General features: G+C 44.7%; 1 protein-coding gene across 3 annotated transcripts in view; it reads right to left on the bottom strand.

Moving 5' to 3' along the window:
• The window catches only part of enpp2 (ectonucleotide pyrophosphatase/phosphodiesterase 2), an 83,138-nt gene that overhangs the window by 23,654 nt on the left and 37,110 nt on the right, over window positions 1–22,374 (bottom strand). For all 3 annotated transcript variants that reach the window (XM_085472870.1, XM_085472871.1, XM_085472872.1), the window contains exons 5-15: window positions 21,390–21,450; window positions 21,187–21,284; window positions 20,956–21,035; window positions 19,993–20,112; window positions 19,567–19,622; window positions 13,967–14,032; window positions 12,875–12,947; window positions 12,656–12,764; window positions 11,634–11,759; window positions 5,791–5,822; window positions 5,512–5,639 (exon numbers count right to left, since the gene is read on the bottom strand). In XM_085472870.1, coding sequence (XP_085328996.1) covers window positions 5,512–5,639; window positions 5,791–5,822; window positions 11,634–11,759; window positions 12,656–12,764; window positions 12,875–12,947; window positions 13,967–14,032; window positions 19,567–19,622; window positions 19,993–20,112; window positions 20,956–21,035; window positions 21,187–21,284; window positions 21,390–21,450 — 949 coding nt within the window. The remainder of the gene's footprint in view (window positions 1–5,511; window positions 5,640–5,790; window positions 5,823–11,633; window positions 11,760–12,655; window positions 12,765–12,874; window positions 12,948–13,966; window positions 14,033–19,566; window positions 19,623–19,992; window positions 20,113–20,955; window positions 21,036–21,186; window positions 21,285–21,389; window positions 21,451–22,374) is intronic.

Raw genomic sequence — 22,374 nt, 5'->3', positions numbered from 1 at the left:
AGAGCAACTCACGTGCAACTCACGTGTCGGGAATCCCAGAGGTGGTGAAGCAGATCTGGCTGCGATTCGGTCAGGCGACCGTGGACGTTTATGCATCCAGGGAGAATGCTCAGTGTCCCCTGTTTTACTCGCTGCACGATCAGAGAGCTCCACTCGGGGTGGATGCTCTAGCTCACGAGTGGCCGAGAACCCTCCTCTATGCTTTTCCCCCAGTGGCCCTCATTTCTCCAACTCTGGCCAGAGTGAGAGAGAGAGGCCACTATATGATCCTGATAGCCCCACACTGGCCAGGGAAGCACTGGCTGGCAGAGGTTTTTCAGCTGCTGTGCCTTGCGGTACCTTGGCCGTTACCACTACGCAGAGACCTTCTGTCTCAGACACAGGGGGAAATATTCCACCCCCACCCAGAGAGGCTAGCTCTATGGGCTTGGCCTGTGAGTGGTTTAACCTGAACACAGTGGGGCTCCCTCATAGTGTTATCGACACTATTCAGTGTTCATACCATTGTCTACTAGGACGCTATATGAGCACAAGTGGCGTGTGTTTGAAAGCTGGTTTGAAAGCTGGTGCTTAGAATCACAGGCCATCCCTTTTCAGTGCTCTGTGGCAATGATTCTGTCATTTCTTCAGGCCCTGATTGATAAGGGTAAAGCCTTCTCCACCATTTCTGTCCTTGAAGACGGCTCTATTAATTGCTTTAGCTTCAGCTAAGCGTGTAGGAGAGATCCACGCTCTCTCAGTGCATCAGCCATGCATTCAGTTCTCCTCGGATAATATGAGGGTCAGTATGCGGCTCAACCCCGCCTTCATCCCAAAGGTTGTCGGCACATGTTCCCCTATAGAACTGCCGGCCTTTTACCCACCGCTTTCTCCTTAGAGGAGCAACAGCGGCTGCATACCTTGTGTCCAGTCCGTGCTCTGCGCATTTATATGGACAGAACCCAGAGTGTCAGACAAAGTGACCAGCTGTTCGTGTCCTGGGCTAAACCACATACGGGAAAGCCTGTGTCTAAATAGCGTCTCTCCAATTGCCCTGGCCTATACTAGCAGGGGCCTTCAGCCTCCTTGCGTGCGCATTCCACTAGAGGTCTGGCAACCTCATGGGCTCTCTTTAGGGGAGTTTAATCTAGCACATTGGAGAGACCAAACAGCCACTTCACAAGCGCATGGCACAACACAGAAGAGCCACCTCCACAGGACAAGACTCAGCAGTCCATCTGCATCTAAAGGACAAAGGTCACTCTTTGAGGATGCCAATGTTCACATTTTGGACAGAGAGGACAGATGGTTTGAAAGAGGAGTGAAAGAAGCCATTTATGTCCAACAGAGGGGCGGGGCTTACGACACCAACTGTCTGCCATCTATAATCCAGTTTTGAGATCCTTCTCAGATGCCTTAACGCTCACTCACATCCTGGGCCATCTGACCTCAGGAAATCACATGATAGGGTGGGGCCAGGTTTCACAATGAGCTCACCCGAAACCCTGGCTGATTTCAATTCAATTCAATTCAATTTTATTTATATAGCGCCAAATCACAACATAAGTCGCCTCAAGGCGCTTCATAGATACAGAGAAAAACCCAACAATCATATGAGCCTTTTAACAGGAAGAAACCTCCGGCAGAACCAGGCTCAGGGAGGGGCGGGGCCATCTGCTGCGACCGGTTGGGGTGAGAGAAGGAAGACAGGATAAAGACATGCTGTGGATTGGGACCCACACCCGTTTTCACACCTTGGCTCAGGCGATTAGAGGATCATCAGGGGTCCTTTTGTCCCTCTGTGGGGGGAAACTCCCACTAGGTTTATATCTGGGACTCTCCACCATTTGACCTTAGAACTGAAGAAGCTTCTCGGATGAGAGGTGAAACGTCTTCAAGCAACTTAAAGAAGTCCAGACGCTTTTCTTTGCAAGCTCCTTTGACTACGATGACCTGGATGACTGAGAACCTTCACAGATATATGTCCATTAAAACAGTACTCCCAGTCATATACTCAAGGGTGTGTGTGTGTGTGTGTGTGTGTGTGTGTGTGTGTGTGTGTGTGTGTGTGTGTGTTGGGGGGGGTTGAAGCCACAGGCACGTCGAAAATGTAAATGACAAGATGACGGGGGAAACAAGACAAACATCTTTTCATTTGGTGTGAACAGTTTTTGGTTTGAGATTCACAGACACTAACGTATATGTGCCTGCACTCGTGTGTGTGTGTGTGTATGAGAGTGTGTGTTAGCACTGTACCTCTGCTTCCACTGCAGTGCCAACGATTAGCCTGCTCTGCCTATCAGAGCTGCACACAAACCTCAGAGATCTCTTTCATTTAGCAGCCGTGTGTGAGACAAAGTGGCCGTCCTGCAGTGTACCACAGCTTAACGTTAGGTGGCGTTACAGACGAGACCAATGCAAGTACACACACCCACCCACACACACACACACCCACCCGCACACACACACACCCACCCGCACACACACACACACACACACACACACACACCCACCCGCACACACACACACACCCACCCGCACACACACACACACACACACACACACACACCCACCCACACACACCCACCCACCCGCACACGCACACACACACACCCACACACACACACACACACACACACACACACACACAGAGTTAGCTGCTGTGGTTTGTTTTCACTTTCACTCAGGATGACTTCATCGTTTTCTTTGTCACTGGATCGCTGCAGTAAGACTTTTCACCGCTCTGTATCAAACGCCTGTCACAGTTCATCTTAGAGCCTCATTAAACTTTCAGCAGCTGCTCTTTTGAAAAATGCAAGCGTGTTTTTTTTTCTTTACCGTGTGCGTGTGATTCGGGACGCCACATCGTACAGCTTTTCAGCACCGCATGTGTTAATGATGCGTTGATAGCAGCGCACGTTGGCATAAAATGTGTTTTTAAGTGATCCAAGATGTGCAGTAAAAGCCTCGGCGCTGGGTGGGCTGAAAACGCCACATCAACACCAACTGTACGCGACGTTAGAGCAGCTTTTTGGATAGCAGGAGCAGCAAATTCAAACTAAATGAAAACTCCTTTAAAGTAAGCAGGCTGCTTGATTTTACTTGGTCTCTCTCCAGTTACTGGCAGACAGATCCACTACACACCTTAACTACTTGTGCCTAGGTTGATATTCTCACAATCTTTCAGACATGTGGTTTTCAAACCTGCACGCAAGCCACAAAAGATAAGTCCTTAATCACCACGAATATTCATAACTGCACAAAACAGCATCTGTAGCATCTCACTGGTCAACTATTCTTTTCACTCTGTTGTCATTTAACCATTTAACTGCCCACCTGTATTACCTGGACCTGCACCACTAAATCATGCCATGTTTAAATATCCTTTTTTACCATAATATGGACCAAATAAACATTTTAGTTTTATTTTGGATGCTTAGATGATCTCGCTTTGCACACAGAAACAGTTATTTCACAAAAAACTAACAGCCCCTCCCGAGTCGGTTGTGTATCCTTCTTGCTTGATAAAGGCCTGCTGTCACTCCAGCCCATTCGTCTTAGGAGAATCTCTCAAGCTCCTCCAGATTTGATGGTCTTCTGGCATGGTCCTGTTGGTGTTCAGTTCACCCCACTGTGGGATTCTCAGTGGGATTCGAGGGCTTTGTGCAGGTCAGTCATTAACATTCACTTTGGTCTTCTGGAGATCTAGAGTTCTTTAACATGAGGACCCAGATTACTTTCTTTATGATTCCTTTTACCTTGACCAGATTCCCAATCCAGAAAACATTAAAGCATCTCCACAGCATAATACTCCCACCATCATATTTCACTGTGGGGACGGTGCTCTATAGTTGTACTCCCTACTTTCTCCAAACACAAGCAACATTTCTGTGGCCAAAGAGCTCTAGTATTGTCTCATCTGACCAAAGGACATGCTTCCAATATGCATAATCTTTTTCCAGGTTCTTCAGGGCACACTTCAGCCTGGCTTGATGGTGTCTCTTCTGCAGTTTTGCTTACTCTGCAACCTCACAGTCCATTCCTGCTCAGGATTCCAGTGACGGTCTCCTATGAGACTACAATTCCTGACTTGGCTAAGTCATTGCCGAGTGTCTTGGCAGTTGTTCTGGGGTCATCGGACACCTCGTTGAAATCTTTGCTTCTTACCTCTATCAGGCTCGTTCTGTATTGTGTGGCTTGATGATACTTCTTACTCCAGTTCTTGACACTTGTGATAACTCTGTATCTCCATCTTCTGCTTAGTGATCAACAATTTCTTTTTCCCGACTCTAAATATTTTTCCTTGGTTTGTGTCATGATGCTTTCACAGGTGACGGCTCAAACACTTGCAGATTTTTATATACTGTGTGTAAATTGATAGATGACCCTCAACTTGATTTTACAAGCTGAGTCTTATAAAGCACATCATTGCACAGCTCTGTTTTTCCAAGTGGCTAATAATAACCAGCCTGGCCATCTTTTCCTGAAATAATTCTGTTATTGTGTGTGAATAGAAATAATTCATGCTTTCAAAAGAAAACATATGTCTAATAATGCTTTGTTAAAAATCTGTTGCTCTTTTGTAAAATGGGACTTTTTTGATACACACTTTAAATTTAATAGAGGCACTAATAATTTGTCCTCATGTGGATCCATTTATATACAATCTATGGGTAATAACATTTTGTTTTATCTGCTCTACAACCTATAACCACTGTGAGAAATAAGCATTAAAACCGTGAAGAAGGATTTCTGCCAAACTATCACCTGGATGACATCTGACAAAGAAATAGTTTTGAGGAGGACCTTCTTCATGATTTCCACGCAGGCTGAGGGAGATTCATCCTCACAGTTCTGTAGTGAGTATGTGATTACTGTGTGCCCTGACTCAACTGAGAGAACTGATCAAGTCGGATTTAAACCCTGAGCTGAAGTTCCACGTGTCCTTTGTCAGGTGGGGCGTCATGTGAGACGGTATCTGCCCACGGGAGGACGGACACAGTTCTCATCCCATATCTAGCCTAAAGATGTCCGATCAAACAAGATTTATCAACCATTTTATCTGATGCTCTGTAGGTTTTATTCTAAAATATTAACTGCTCTTTTATTAAACTCCTCGTGATACTTGCTGCTTTGCTTTGACCGTCTCCTGTCCTGTGCAGCTTGTCCCTGTCTTGTGAGTTAGATCTTGTTCCCCAGGTCTGACCTCTCTGCATACCGTCTGTGTCTCCCTCATTGCTGCTGCTGTGTGTTCTGTGGTCCCAGTATTTAGTGAATCCAGCAGTAAAGCTGTTTGTGAGTTTTGGATCCTGCCATGTCTCACACAGCGTTTTATGACATTACGTAGATTTTTGCTGCTCATTATATTCTCATTAAAAAATGTCCATCAGCCTAAAACAAGCTGCGTATGTCAAATTGATCCAGTTGTGTTTTCAGGATAAGAGTCAGGAAAAACAATCTTCCTCTTAGAGTGTTCAAGTTTGCCTCGTGTGTACTGTATGAGTATTTCATGTTTAAGTGTTCCTCTTGTACCTGGCAATGTGCCACTTCCTGTCCACCAGGAGATGGACATCCTCAATGCGTTGATTGTTGGCGTAGTGCAGTCTCTTTGGCAGGTGCTGCTTCAAGTACGCTTTGAAGTGCTGGTCTGCTTTCTTACACTACAAGAAAACAACACGAGCAGAGAGCTGACTGACACGTCTATTTCATGTTTCTTTCTTTGCATCATTTTTTTCTTTTACAACACTGCACATGCTTTTCTGTCTCCACACAGCTTACATGGTCCTATATTATCTTAAAAACAGCACTTACCGTTAGATTGGCCACAACAGCTTTGGGGTCATCTGAAAAACAACAATGAACAGAAGTGAAAAGCATTGCAAAGTAATAATAATCATTTTAAGGGCATACTGTGTCAGACTCCGACCCATCCAAGGTGTGTGTCTGCCTACAAACCCCCCATCTCTTTAAGCTCTGACACGGATACAGACAGCCAGAATCGGGGTAGGATGGGAAAGATTTATGTTATATCTATATACACCTGTAACTGTCATTAACACAATTCAACATTATGACTCCATAATAAAACTCTTATTCTGATGCTTAAACTCCACAGATGAGTAACAACTGTAGCTGACTGGAGTTGGGCCGTTTTAATTTCTATGCAGAGTCCACTGTTCAAACACAGGAAGGTACGGGGACGACATGTGAGAGCAAACACATCATTAGCATTAACATGGAGCCTTTTCATGCACATATACAAGCCTGCTCTCTAACTTGTTGCTCCTGCTGCCCGGTGTCACCGTCACTGCCAGTAAATATTGAAGAGAATTCCTTTTTTGGGAAAATCACATAATAAACCAAATGCAGAGACATTATTTGGATACAAAGGCTTTATTTAAAAATACTGGTGGTGACCAGCGCTACCCCTCAGCCTCCAAGTAGACGCGCCTATGGTATCGTTTTGAAAATCCTACGTGACTTCTTTCTTGAGTTACTGTGTTCACAAAGTTGGTGAGAATACAAAACTATGAACTATGAAAACTCCATAAACTGTAGAAATGACTAAATACAGCGTTATCTAGCCTTTAAATGTGACAGTATGCATTTACTGGGACTCCTAAGTCTTTCATTTGTTTGGTTCTGGATTTTGTGCCTCTGTTCAGGCAGACTGGGAAACCTCAGCTGTACACACGGTAACTCCTGTTTTCACTCGGGCTTCACTCCGGTTCAGTTTTGATTTACTCCAAATATCATCGAAGTCTCTTTCATTCCTTTAACTGGCAGGCGAGTGTCAGATGTTGGACGGGTGAAGCTGTAGATAAGGAATGATAAGTGAAGGAGATAGAGACGTGACTGGGAGAAAAAGCCATCCGTCTACTCTTGGAACTGGCACAGTGGCACCGGAGCTGTAGATGAGGGGAGGAGAAGTGGGTCCTCTCTGGGTGTTGGAGATGAGCCTCTGCCTGTTCCAAACTGACGTCTGGCAGCACTCTCAGGAGGGCGTGCTTCTAAGACACTGAGTCTTTTCATCATGCTTTCCAATGTGGATCTCAAGCCAGCGCATCCTTTGCACTCTTAGGCGAAACTGCTGCGCCCCGATGGCAACGAACTGACTCCTTCTGTCACAAAGTCGTTGGACGTAAAGTTGTTTTTGAGTCCACTCCTTTTCCTGTGCTGATGGCGACGAACAACAAGAAGTAGTGTTATTTATGTCACATGTAAAAACGTGTCTTTTTATTATGATTTTTACAGCAGACTGGACGTTTTGATCTTGGTTTGTGAAAACTTCCATTCTTCCAACGAGGAGTAAAAAGAATGCATAAGATGAGATTGCAAACGCAAACATTTGTTTGCAATGTGCAGGCTCATAGTGTCAACACCAGTCTGCTGTAGAGACGACCGACATCAGTAAGGAGAACTCCTCACAGATCCAATGAGGCCGAGTGAAAAATTAGCCCATTAGATTCAAAGGCCTTTTACAAGCCTGGTAATTAAAGTGTCACTGTGAATGTTTGCTAGCACTATAAGGAAAGATGGTCCTGACAAACTAAAACAAAGCAAGTAAGCAAAGTAAGCAAAAGTAAGCAACAACAAGCAGTAAATGGGAAAAGCAACAAGTGCTCATTTTAACTCAGCAGTCAGAACTATTAAAACACTGCTAGAAAAAAACAAATGCACAAATTAATAAAAATAAAATAAAAAAATAAAAAAAACACCCAGCACGCCCCTGCGGGCGGTTTATCCTTCAAGCTCGGGTCCTCTACCAGAGGCCTGGGAGCTTGAGGGTCCTGCGCAGTATCTTAGCTGTTCCCAGGACTGCGCTCTTCTGGACAGAGATCTCCGATGTTGTTCCCGGGATCTGCTGGAGCCACTCGCCTAGCTTGGGAGTCACCGCACCTAGTGCTCCGATTACCACGGGGACCACCGTTACCTTCACCCTCCACATCCTCTCGAGCTCTTCTCTGAGCCCTTGGTATTTCTCCAGCTTCTCGTGTTCCTTCTTCCTGATATTGCTGTCATTCGGAACCGCTACATCGATCACTACGGCCGTCTTCTTCTGTTTGTCTACCACCACTATGTCCGGTTGGTTAGCCACCACCATTTTGTCCGTCTGTATCTGGAAGTCCCACAGGATCTTAGCTCGGTCATTCTCCACCACCCTTGGGGGCGTCTCCCATTTTGACCTCGGGACTTCCAGGTTATACTCGGCACAGATGTTCCTGTACACTATGCCGGCCACTTGGTTATGGCGTTCCATGTATGCCTTGCCTGCTAGCATCTTGCACCCTGCTGTTATGTGCTGGATTGTCTCTGGGGCATCTTTACACAGCCTGCACCTGGGGTCTTGCCTGGTGTGATAGACCCCAGCCTCTATGGATCTTGTGCTCAGAGCTTGTTCTTGTGCTGCCATGATTAGTGCCTCTGTGCTGTCTTTCAGTCCAGCTTTGTCCAGCCACTGGTAGGATTTCTGGATATCAGCCACCTCCTCTATCTGCCGGTGGTACATACCGTGCAGGGGCCTGTCCTTCCATGATGGTTCCTCGTCTCCCTCCTCTTTCTTGGGTTTCTGCTGCCTGAGGTATTCACTGAGCACTCGGTCAGTTGGGGCCATCTTCCCAATGTATTCTTGGATGTTCGTTGTCTCATCCTGGACTGTGGTGCTGACACTCACCAGTCCCCGGCCCCCTTCCTTCCGCTTAGCGTACAACCTCAGGGTGCTGGACTTGGGGTGAAACCCTCCATGCATGGTAAGGAGCTTTCTTGTCTTTATGTCAGTGGCTTCTATCTCCTCCTTTGGCCAGCCTATTACCCCAGCAGGGTACCTGATCACGGGCAGGGCGTACGTGTTGATGGCCCGGATCTTGTTCTTACCATTCAGCTGACTCCTCAGGACTTGCCTGACCCTCTGCAGGTACTTGGTGGTTGCAGCTTTTCTAGCGGCCTCTTCATGGTTCCCATTTGCCTGCGGGATCCCCAGGTACTTGTAACTGTCCTCTATGTCTGCAATGTTGCCTTCTGGTAGTTCAATCCCCTCAGTTCTGACTACCTTCCCTCTCTTTGTTACCATCCGACTACACTTCTCCAGTCCGAACGACATTCCAATGTCATTGCTGTATAGCCTGGTAGTGTGGATCAGTGAATCGATGTCTCGTTCACTCTTGGCATACAGCTTGATGTCATCCATGTACAGGAGGTGGCTGACAACTGCTCCGTTCCGTAGTCGGTATCCGTAGCCAGTCTTGTTAATGATCTCACTGAGGGGTTCAGGCCTATGCAGAACAGCAGTGGGGACAGAGGTTGTTTTTTCCTTTTGTGGAACAACGGAGCTTCAGGAGGTGCAGGGGCCTTCTTGAACCCCTAACGGTGCGTTCACACCGAACATGATAGACATCCCTAGCTGGTCGCGTGCACATTGACCAACACGAATTGGTCGCGCTTCAAAATATGCAATTTTCACGCGCGTGAAGCGGAAATGTGGGAGGAAGTAGTGCCAGACGGTATGTTTGCAAGATGGCAGCTGTTGATCGTTTGAAGAGAGAGTCTCCCTTCTCTATTTACTGTGGAGAGCAGCGGCGTAAAGGACGTCCTCGCCATACCTGGGTCCATCAGGTCCTCCAGAGGCGTGAGCAGTTTGGTGAGCTCCAGGAGCTGCGTCTGGATGACGACCGCTTTCAGCGGTACCACTGTCTTTCACTCGCCCAGTTTGAGGAGCTGCTGTCCCGCGTCGGTCCCAGCATCGCCGCCTAAACACCAACTACGGGCATTCAATCCCACCTGCAGAGCGCCTGTTCATCTGCCTGCGGTGTGTTTAACACGGTAGTCCTTTATTGATATCTGTGCTAATATATGCTCATTTGAAGTCCCAGTGACGTCCACACAACGGCTCTGAGCCACTCACAAACCTCTAAAGAGCGTTCCTGCCTTTTTAAAGTTTTCTTAATAAATGGAGCTTGCCTCCAAAATAAACTAACCTCTCTTTATTCTCTTAAATAATCGGTCTCCACTATGTTCCTATATAGTAGTTTATTTTTTCATTAGTATGATATGAAATCAATTCTACATGTTTCAAGTTGTGTGCCAGTATTTGCTGTGTAGTAGAACTGAGACATTAGTCATTACAAAACGTTATTTGAAATAATATTAAACTTCTCGGTGGAGAAAGCAGCTGGTGTCGTACAGCTCCGGGTGATTTGCTACGGCGTTGATGAGCCTTTCCTCCATATTGTTAATGGCTTTGGCTGGGCCCGCCACTTTGAACTAGGTCAGAGCATCACGTCACCAGGCTCCTGATTGGTTGTCGCAGTGCGACTTGAAGCTGGAGTTCAGATTCGCGGTAGATGCGATACGCGTGAATGAACAAAATGCACCACACAAACTGCCGCGCGTATTTCTATTCGCACTTCAAACGCGTCAGTCGTGCTACTTGCTCGTTTTCGCGACGCAAATCTGCTTCTGAATTTTCGCGGGACCCCCAGTCGCGCTTCATCGCGCTCCTCCATTGACTTTACATGTAAACCTGACGCTCTGGTCGCGTCTGTCGCGTTCAGTGTGCACCGTAACACTGCCTCTCTAACCTAAAGCTTCAATTCTGGGCCCATTGTTATTTTCTTTCTGCATTCTTCCTTTAGCTCTCAACCTAATTCAATGTATTTACAACTGTCACTTTAGGAGATATATATTGTAAGCTGGCATTCAGCTCTATATGTCTTTAACCGTCACCTAGCCTGTCAGGCTGTGCACCCTACTCCATCGTTTAACCTGGATACGTGACCGGAGCTTTAGCACTGACCTCATTCTAAATGTAAACACAGCTGAGACCATGATTACAGCTCTGCTGTATCGTGAAATCATTCATCTTGCTTCTTCTTTTATTCCTCTGTGGCTAAAATCTTTCTCTCGATCCCATTTCCTTCTTTTAAGGAACATTTCTAAACTACGACACATGGTCTCCGCGGCTGAACTGGAGAAAATAATTCTTGCATTTGTGTCATCGTGCTTAGATTACTGTGATGTCCTGTTGACCTGCCCAGATAAATCATTTCTTGCACGTTTCTGAGCAATATTAAAAGCTGCAGCCATTCTAGTAGCAAACCTGCATCACTCCTATTTTATATCCTTTACATCGACTCCCTGAAGATTCATTATAAAATTCTTGTACTTACATATGACGCACTGAACGGCTCAAGGCTGCCCACTACACAAACTGCTGCTCGCACTGTTTGATCACAGGCTCTCTGCAGTCTGTGGCACTAAGACTGTGGATCCTGTGACAGCTCAGATTAGCTGACTCTGTCCTTCAGAGCAGATCTAAACCTCCCTGTTTCAACAGGCTCTTTGTTGAGACTTGGACTGATTGGAACTTCTTACTTAACCACCTTTTACTTTTTTTCTGTGTCTCGACTGGATGTTACCGTCATTTTCATCTTTATTTTTTCTACTTTGATGTTCAGCACTTTGTGACTCCTAGCCTGTGCAGAGTACTTTCTAAATAAACTTTACTGACTTATTCACTAAGAGAGACTGCGTACACTCCCAGTGAGATCACATGAGACACTTATTTCTCAACCACAGTTATTTTTTCATGTTTGCTGAACAAAAGTGAGAATAAGAGTGAAAAGAAACACAACAAAGACGCCAACTTGACTTCTTACATTTCCTGTTGTTGGGCTGTCTGGAGCGTATTCTGCCTACGGACCCAGGGACGAGGATGATGTCATCAACGCTGGTCATATAGTTACTGAGGAACTCGGTGCGATCGCAGTGGGCCTCTTCCATACCTGTGAACATGTGGGAATGTGAGCAGCTGAAGCCAAAAACCAAGTTCGTGCTCCAACAGCTCATTCCAGTTTGGGTCCGGTTTCTAATCACTGGACTAAAGATTGTAAGTAAACCTGGTGGAAACTTACCTGCCCTGATTATTATTGTCACCATACATATCTCAGCTGTAGCTACGTGATATAACATTTAATGTGGGAAACTTTAGTGTGTTGGTCAGAGTGAAAGGTTAAGATCAGCTGATGTAATTGCTAGGTCGCATCAGCTGACGGCTTTTAATGTCCTCTACACGTCTAATTAGCTGTGAGCGAAATAATGTTTTGACCCCTGCTGAGTTTGTAAGTTTTGTAAACTAACATAAAAATTAGAGACTGTTCATTTCAAGTGATCAAAATTACAAATGCAGGAGAGGAACATACAATCACTTCTTCCACTTGTATAGGCTGCGCTATTTAAGCTGCTGGTCTGCAGTTGATGAGCAACTTCACCCCACTCCTCCTTTCAATCTGAATACAGCATGTACTGCTCGTTCACTGTGGCTTACACACAGCAAGCAGAAGGCAAAAGTGTCCACTGTTATTTCATTTCCTCACAAGAACTAATGTGAATGATTCCTGAAGAGTTCAGATCTTCGGCTGGTTATCTGTCTCAGGTGATTACATTAACTGTTTTAATGTGTATCACCTGCGTTCACTTGACCTTCCCTGTGCATATTTAATCTGTGTTCCACCGTTAGCCCTGTGTCTTAGTCACTGGCAGTCACGCAACTGGAATGAAGCAATGTTATTCTGTATAAGCTTCTGCTTCACAGATGCTGCTGTGCGTGCTGAACATGCCTGCAGTCCTCAAGCATGTAATACCTCCGCACACACCTGTGCTGGTGTGTGTGTGTCCGTACCGTGATCCCCGACCAGGACGATGTTGACACAGCGGTGCAGTTTCATCTGCTTGAGTCCATCCATGAGCTGGCCAATAATTTTGTCAACCATCCTCAGAGAGATGTTCAGCTAGAGCACACAGAGCGAGTCATCCTCCAAACAAACATTTTGGATGTTCCTTTACTGCATGCTTTCCACAAACATGCCACAAGACGTTTGTGCAGATACAGAGTACTTACATCAGTGCTCATGGGCCCCGTTTTGTGTGCGTATATGTCCGGCTGCTCAGAGTGCATGGCGTAAACATAAGGCCTGCAACAAAAGGTGAGTCAAAGTCGACTTCTAGTGGAAGTAACATCAAGAAATAAAGTTTCCAGAGGCTGGTTTGGACTCTTGTGATCCAGCTGCCAACATGGTGAATATCTCACATAGAAAAATAGGTTTTACTGCACACCCTTCTCCTGAGCTGTTTAACAGGTAACAATTAGCAAAGAAATAACCCAAAAAACAACTATTTAATATACTGTTATTGGCCGGATACTGACAACAAACAGATATAACCAATGCCATTTTTAGCTATCAGGCAAACTCACCTTCAGCCAGCATTACTCACCAGCTCGTTAAGCAGAGCAACAGAAATGAGCACTGAATGGAGAAATGACTCCAACTTTTATTTAAATGAAAAACGATTGTTTCCACACTTAGTTTGAGCTTAAGGTGCTAGAACATTATATTAACGTTGGCTGATAATAACGATGTTTGCGTAGATGTTTCCTTCTTTAAGGTCACAGGCTTTTTGGTCAAAATCTGTAACTGTAGCTCTTATTACTTAATTTAGGTTGTAACAAAGTGAGGCAAACTGGCAAGGAAAATGGCAAGAAGAGAGTGAAGTCATCCTGTCATCCTTTAAAGGTATCCAGGCAAATTTCAAGTTTGGGGAGGAGCTAAACAAACCATGAAACCCGTGAGCTGAAAGCCCCGGTTTCAGACTGCTTGAAAAGCTTTCCACACTTGGCACTTTATGATGTCAGCAAGAGCAGATATCCCTCAGATATACATCAGAGAACTCTTATGCACAAGTGGCAGCCAATCAGAAGAAAGCTCATTTAAAGGACTCAAAGGAGCTAAAACGGTTTGTTTTGGACATTCGATGAACTGAGGGTCCCGCTGTGGTACGCTGTGGTACGTATCCACTGCATGGAGCTATTCTACTTTACATCAGTGTCACTTTCTCTGTCTCGATTAATTAAAGAGGGAACAAGCAGTTCCAAATGTCAAAGAAAATGAAAAGGAAGGTAAGAAGATGTAACACAATCAAACATACAGCTCACCTTTCTCCTTCAGGGAGGTGAAGCCACTGCAGCATAGTCAGTATCCTCCTCTCCAAAGGGATGGCACTGGAACACACACACACACACACACACACACACACACACACACACACACACACACACACACACACACACACACACACACACACACACACACACACACACACACACACACACACACACACACACACTGAAGACTACGATCTACGATGTCTGCACAGTCTCCAGCTGGCTCATCACCTGGAGCAGCTCCCTCACCTGCTCGCTGTTCGCTGGAGTCGAGCTCCAAGCCATTTATGGTACAGGTCTGTCACACATGCTAGAAGATGCTGAACTCCATCACTCTGCTTACAAAGATCTGTACGCTTTGCCTCATTGTCCTGTGAAAATCTCAGTCTCGCTGAGCTGAAACCAGATGGGGCGCTGTGTGAACGTATCAGGCTGTCCTTTTCTTTGTTTCTTAGCTCGGTCCTTCTCAAAGTCTCGCTGTGCTCGTGTACTCGCAGTGGGTTCACAGAGCCTCCACCCAACAACTAATGGTGAGATCTGTCCTTATAGTAAGAGCTCTAACATGAGCTGTGCTTAATTGTTGATTTCCAAACTCAGGTGAACTTTTCCTCTGAAGCGCACTGAATTCTTACCCTCAGGAGAGCCAGCTTCATACCAGCAGGCAGGGTTATGCCATATATGGATCAGTAGAGTATTTGAACACAGCTACACAGCACAATTTATGGTGTCAAGAGCAACATACCGACATGTTAATATGCCACTCCTCACGCATGTACAGTCTTGCTCTGTTTCGCATTATTGACTTTCGCCTTCTCTTCCCTGTAGCTTGTGTTTTGTGCTCGATCTCTATATGCTACTCTTTCCCCTCCAAACCGGTCATGGCAGATGGCTGCCTCTGCCTGAGCCTGCCAGAGGTTTCTTCCTGTCAAAAGGGAGTTTTACCTTCCTGCTGTCACCAAGTGCTGCTCATAAGGGGCTGTCTAATTGTCTGGGTTCTCTCTTTAATACTGTGGGGTCTTTACATTGCAGTATAAAGTGCTTTGAGGTGACTAACATTACAGCCTGTATTTTAGAGAAGGGCAAAGTGTGTCTCAGCATCTAATGCACCGACCAAGCTGCTGGCTGTCATAGAGTCCACAGCTGTCAGCTATCAGGTCTGAGACGAAGCCCGGATGTGTGACACACGGTGGGAGTGGGTGTGAGTGTGGGGGAACAGCAACCTGTGGTCGCACAGTTGTAACACTTTACAGCAGGCATTTCTCTCCCTGTCTGCTGCCTTCCTGTATTTTTGTCGATGCTAACATTTTCAGTTCTGTCCCTCACACCTCCCACTGGGTTTTTGGTGCACTCCCACTCGTTTTCTGTGCCCGTGGTTAGTTTGAGGACCTCCCAAAAAGCTGAACCCAACACAGACTTTGAAACAGGCAGCCAGACAATCCCTGGTCCCTGTTACTATCCCAGGGCCCATAGCGTTGCTGCTAAATCATCACAGAGGTGTGGACTCGAGTCACATGACTTGGACTCGAGTCAGACTCGAGTCATTAATTTTATGACTTTAGACTTGACTTGAAAAAATGTTCTAAGACTTGTGACTTGACTTGGACTTTTACACCAATGACTTGGGACTTGAATTGGACTTGAAACGGTTTACTTGAAAAGACTTGATATTTTACCCCAAATATAAAATTTAACATGCATATTATATAGAGATTGAAAATGTGACGTCATTCACGGGTAGAACCGCAAAGGATTCTGGGAACTCGTGGCAAGCGGTACTAGCGCACGCAGGCTTTCAATTAAAATCAGTTATACAGCGATAAAAAGAAACACAAGAAGCTGTTGTATTATTAACTGCAATAGAACTGCATGACAGCCACGGGAAGCCGACGGGTAAAGAGATCGGTTGTTATCGGATTACGTCGTTGAAGATAAATTGTTCGAGCCATGTTTCCGAAGTAACAAAGAGGCGACGGATGGCCTGGATTGCAGCCATTCAAAGATCAAATATAACATCCCAGAACACTCCAGCTCACAGGTTAGTCTGCTCCAAGCATTTACACGAAGGTCAGTCTGCTGTTGTAGTTAATGCGTCATTTTCATAACATAATTGGTGATATAGGTTACAAGCAAGTCTGGCGCTGAACAGAAATGGTCGTGCTATGCTCCTTTATTTATTGTGCATAAATAGTGAATTGTCCTGACACAATATTGCGTTTCGCTTCTGTTATTATGGTACATTGACAAAAACATATACTTTTATTCACAGGATAAAACAGGTTTTTTGTATCACTAATTGTCCAGTACGATTACAGCATACAGTATTATTGTCACTGCTACATTTCTGTGATGCTACCAGAAATTATTTCCACTACTAATTAATTACCGTTGAGCTCAAAGGTCCTATTAATAAACGGTTAACAAATCTGTATTTATGACGACAATTTGTGAGACTGGTAAACTTATGATACGTACGATGGTCTTTACTTTCTACACGGTGCATTTCAAGGTCCTGCACCCATCCGTCGGTAAACTGTACCTGGGCTTGTTGCAGTGACCTGAAGTTACTAAACTTCATGAGTGTATGCACTCACTCCAAGAACCGTATGATTATAAATATGCATATAAATATGCTACGATGAGATAGCTGACTTCATCTAACTAGCAAATGTTGTCCAGGCTACGTTGGTGATACAGTTTTTTTTTAATGTGTATGATATTTTTGTCATGCGATTTTAAAGCTGGTCCTACAAGCGCATCCAAGAATAACATGCAGCTTATCTCAGAACTGTCAGTGAAAATTATTCTTGGAGCTAGGTTTAATTGAGCTGCATTTTAAAGAGGTGCAATTTCACAATTTGTGTATATTTTCTAAGTTCACTATTTTGTATGTGTTGAGAAAAACACAGATTTTAAAATTACATGGTCTAATATTTACATTTAGCATAACTGCAACATTATTTTTTCGTTTTTTTTTTTTTTAAAGACTCGAAAGGACTTGAAATTCAAAGTTTCAGACTTGTGACTTGACTCGGACTTTTACACCAGTGACTTGAGACTCGACTCTGACTTGCCTGACATTACTTGAGACTTGACTTGAGACTTGAGGATAAAGACTTGAGACTTACTTGAGACTTGCAAAACAATGACTTGGTCCCACCTCTGAATCATCAAACTATGAAATAGGTTGTATAAAGAAGGCTTTCTCAAGCACACAGAAATCTCATATGCACTCTCCTGCCTCTTTCTCACACAGCTCTGTCACTGCCAAGTGCAAGAAAAGCAATGTAAACCAGTCTTTGGCCCCCACGGCTCTACAGAGTGGCACGTCTGCGACCCGGCTTCACAGAGGAATCCTGCGCAGTGTAAACAGGCCCATTTGCACTAATTGCTATAAAAACAGCCCACTGCCATCTCTCTGCAGAGATGTACCCCCTGTTCTGTAAAAGCCTGCTTTGCTGACAAATGTGGGCTCCTCTGAGTTGTAGGTGTAATGCAACAGCCCGAGGGAGCATGAACAGCCACATTCTGCAGTCCTGGACAGCTCTGAGGTCACTTACACACATTAACGCTAAGCATGTTTACTTAAACTCTGCAGACTTTCACTGAGCAGGTAAGGACAGCGCGACACAAGCTCAGTATTATTTGGTACCCACAGATGCAAACAACACACTAAATGATTCGAACTGTAGAGAATCATTCTTAATGTTCTTAGTTGTTCCTGAACTGAAGCCCAGCTTAACACAAACCTTTTTACTGGGTGAAAAGTTCAAAAATGTCCTATTGTTGCAGAAGTGAGCAGTTTTCTCTAAACACAGTAAACGGGCTGGTACTTCTACAACACCAGCGCTCATTTACCTGAGCCTACACATAGGAAGCATCAGCAAATGATGCTTCCCCTTGGACGGGGATCAATCCACCGACATTCAGACTTTAGACGACCTGCTCTACGAGCTGAAACACAGCCACTCACAATTATGGCATCTTAAGCTATATACAGATGTTCCTGTTTGGTTGGTGAACGCTGCAGCTGCATCACAGGCTGGACATACAGTGTTAAACTTCAGTGTGGTTTAAAAACAGATGATCTACATTACTGTTGTCTAAAAGGCTGCTGGGTCTGACTGAGAAGCCAAGGCTAGGAATCATTTTTGACTGTAATAAAACTGAGATTTACTGAGTAAATATAATTATACTCATCAAGACTTGATCTGACAGACCATCAACTCAAGAAAGAGTTTACTAAGGCCACAGATCAGGAGAACTGAGGGAGCCACAGAGTCCTGTTCAGGCGAACTCCTTTTTACACCCGAGGCGTCGCCTCCTACTGGCCATTAGAAAGACTGCAGGTTAAAACATTTTGTTGTGAAGCTGGAGGTATTGGCACGCATCGCCCACCAAATCCTTTGACCATTACGCTGTACAGGGGGTGGGACAGTAGGCGGCTATAGACAGGCATACAATGCCCATAGGAAATGTCATTGGGAGGCTGGAGAAGAACTCCAGGACACGTTTAAGTGTTTCCAACAGACAAGTGGGCAAATATTTCCCCTTTTCCAGAAACTATTAATCTGCCTTTGTTACATCTCACCAAACATTTACTAAAACTGCCACATGGTGGCAAACCACAAGAAAAATAAGATCAGATTATTACAAACAAAAGAAGAGTGTAACCACGCAGTTACTTTTAAGAAGTGTAATTAATAAGTGTGGACCATGAAGTAAAAGCAAACAGAAAAAGATAACATATAATTTCATTTGGTTTATCAAAATGAAGCACACATTAGAATCTCCATTCGTTTGCATACAAGAAGGCTGATGAGGTTTGTCCCATCTAAAGGCAACAATACAACATTTCATAGTTTAAATGATGGAACTGGAAAATCAGCCTTTGAGTGGATGATCTCTGACCTACCAGAGCTGCACGGACAGTTTGTCACAACAGACTTACCATCACACACACAGTTACATGTCAGTGATACAGACATTTAGTGTTTGCTGCAGTTTAGCAGCTTCGATATTAGAAAATTAGCAATGTAGTGCTTCTCCAGATATCCATGAGCACAGAGTGAGTGAAGAACCACGAGGTGATCACTGTGTGCACGTGTTTCACTCGAATTTGACCAATACTGTAGGAGGACTAGCAGTTCTTGTAAAACTGAAACAAAATATGAAGTTGACCTTGGTCACAGTTTGACTGAAGACAACCAAGGTGATCACTGAAGCTGAGTTAGACTGAAGTCTCACCGGTCCTGTAGGAGGACAGACGGACGGGCACCGAGGGCCTCAACATGGTAAGAGCTCATTGGTTCCTCAGTCAGCGTTCATATCAAACACAGATCAAGTATGAAAAATAATTAGCAAAACTGCTGAACCGAAGTCAGCTGGTAACTTTTCACATGGATCAACAAACAGAATATATTCCAAAGGCAGTCGTGACATTCCAGCCACGGCTTTGATCAACCAAGAACTGTGTGTGTGTGTGTGTGTGTGTGTGTGTGTGTGTGTGTGCGTGCGTGCGTGTGCGTGTGTGTGTGTGTGCGTGTGTGTGTGCGTGTGTGTGTGCGTGTGCGTGTGTGTGTGTGCAGACTTACACAGGCCAGAAGAAGGTAGCAGCCTTCACTCCTTGTCCTTGCGCTGTGATCCAGATCTAAACAAAGGTCTCAGTATTTATCAGGCCAACACAGATTATTAGGATGCTGCTGTAACACAAACAGTAACATGAGTGCGAGGAAGCCAAGCTCATAAACTGCAGCATGAAGGTGATCCCAGTGTGTGAAGGCACCGGCGTCTATTAGTCCACCTGACACTAACGCCTGTACAGCAGATTGCTGACGCACATCAATTACTTTTTAATATGCTAACAGTGCTGGAATGCTCCTTATCAACTCTTTAGCTCAAATTTGAGTAAATCTACAGCTGATTTCAGTCACTCCAGCCTCTGCTCTGACTGATTTGTCCTTCCACTTGTGTAGTCGACTCTAAAAGAAAAGCTCTTGCTGTTTCCTGGCAGTACTTACTGGCTGTCCTCCCCACCAGCGGTGATTGAGCTTCTCTCGGCCTCTCAGGGTGAAGATTGCATGAAACCCTGGGTCATACATGGAGTTTCCAACGATGCCATGAGACTCCGGGTAAAGCCCCTTGGACAGAATCAAACCATTATGTTTCGGTCAGTAATGTTTGCTGTCTCACGCTAAATAAGAGGAAGCCTCGAAATCCTGCCTTATCTAAACCTCAGGCTTAGTCTCAAATTTCAGCAGTGATGTTGTTCCAAAGGCATCACACAGAGCACAAAAAACAATACCTCTGCACCCAAAGACCTCTCCAAAAACAGGTCACAGAGATGCTGCTGAAGTTTGAAGAAAGAAGGGAGAGACGTGCAAGCCAAAGAACACCGTCTCCACAGTGAAACACGGTGGTGGGAGCATCGCTTCAGTGCGTCTGGAACTGGTAATCTGGTCAAGGTGGAAGGAGCCAAGATGAAAGAAGGATTTGTGAAGACTTTAAAGAAAATGTCAAGCAGCCAGCGACAAAACTGGGTCTGGGTTTATATTGTTTTCCAACACAACAGGGACTTGAAACATACGTTGCTCCTGGTAACAAAGTAGCTCCCGAAGACCAAAGCGAATGTTACTGACTGGACTGCACAAGTAAAATAATGTAAGCATGCAAAATAAAAGCAGGACGTTTGGAAACGTTGTGATAAAAAGTCTTTGCTCTGTTTAAAAGCACTAAAAAAATGAAATCTTCATAGACTGCAGCCGGATCCATGAGAACATCACCAAAGAGCTTTATCCATTTGACACAATTACATTATTAATCACAGATAAATACAAAGAATTTGTTGACTTCATAAATGATTTCTGTTACTACAGTCTTGTGGCACTTCTTACTTTGCTGAAATGAACATGTAACCCTGTGGGACAGACATATTTTATCACAACAACCCAGTAGCACAGAAACACAAGTGTGCCATGACTTACTGTAGCCAGCGAGTAGAGATTGGGGAAGGTTTTCGTGGGGTAAACAGGTCTCATGTACGGCGCATGGGTTCCACATGTTCCTCAAAAGGACACAGCAAAACAAATTCTTAGACTACGGCAGACGCACAGCCTGCCAGAGCTCGTGGCTTCATCAGTGTCACGTTCACTTCCTAACAGGGAACTCTTCACTCCTCGTTTCAGAACCGAAAGCTCATGTTTTACAGAACTTACTGAGCTTCTCAATGTGAGGGATGACAGTGTTCCCTCTCTTCACATACGAAGCTCTAAATCCATCCATGGACAGGATGATGAGCGGCGGACGCACAAACCTGCATGTGCATGGAAGAAGTTTTTTAAATGCATGAAATCAGACTTGCTCAACCAAGTTCAACCCGCTACCCTCCTGTTGCTTTACTGCTAAGATTTCAACATACCCGGCAGGACATTCAGGAGCCTTGATCTCCTCACAATCGTCCTGCAGCCACGAGGTGTCTCCTGAGGGAACGTGATGAGAGATTAACATGAGCTTTTGTTATGCTTGTATGGAAAAGTGGGAACCAGTGGTTGGTTGTCATATTTTCTCACAAACTGCATGATTCTTGAACGTACTTCTACTTGAGTATTTCCTCTGTATACTATTTTTTTCTCCTCCAGTAAATCTAAAGACATTGACAATCTTAAATAGATGAATTTATCAGCTGACCCCTGAAAGGAAAAAGAGATTAATGTACAAAGCACCAATCTCAAGTCTTTCTCTAACAAAGTCCTTTTGATCCAAAATAAATTTAGCTGATAACACTGGACCTAGAATTTTAAATGCAGTATTATTTACACTTTTTAAAATTTCATGCACTTTAGCTTCATTAAATTTAAACAGGCTGAACCACAGAAACAAACACAAATAAATTAGTTACCCAGTAACTACCAGGTATAACTGTTCGGTAACAGTGAACTCAAGGATAAAGGAACTCGCTGATGTGCTGGTATCCTTGATTATATTCTGTTGTGGTCATGGACAGCTGGGGAAAAGATGGCAGAGCAAGCATTTGTGAAGTGCTGGAGTAACTTACCTTTACAGTAGCATCAGTATCATAGCACAGTTTGTCATTCTGAGTCATTTTGATTTTCTTGTGTTTTGGTGTCATTTTGTATTAAGGTTAATGTTTCTGCTTCATTAGTTTAGTCTGTTTTGAGTTTTTTATATTCTCTGTTTAGGTCCTTGTCCATTAGGTTTCCCTTGTGTCTCTGTCCACTGCATCCCTCTGTGTGTGTGTGTCTGTGTGTGTGTGTGTGTGTGTGTGTGTGTGTGTTTATCCAGCCCATCATGCCTCTCACCCTCTCTCGCCCTGTCGGTTCCCTGAACTATTTCTGCGTCCCCCCCCTCGTTGTCTCCTCCCCTTATCTCCCTGGTCCATCTCG

Source organism: Copadichromis virginalis, linkage group LG11 (genome assembly GCF_057382275.1).
Source record: "Copadichromis virginalis isolate Kocher_CV1m ecotype Utaka linkage group LG11, C_Virginalis_male_GT1.1, whole genome shotgun sequence".
Classification (NCBI taxonomy): domain Eukaryota; kingdom Metazoa; phylum Chordata; class Actinopteri; order Cichliformes; family Cichlidae; genus Copadichromis; species Copadichromis virginalis.
The sequence above is the reverse complement of the archived record's forward strand: the minus strand, read 5'-3'. Positions and strand labels throughout refer to the sequence as shown.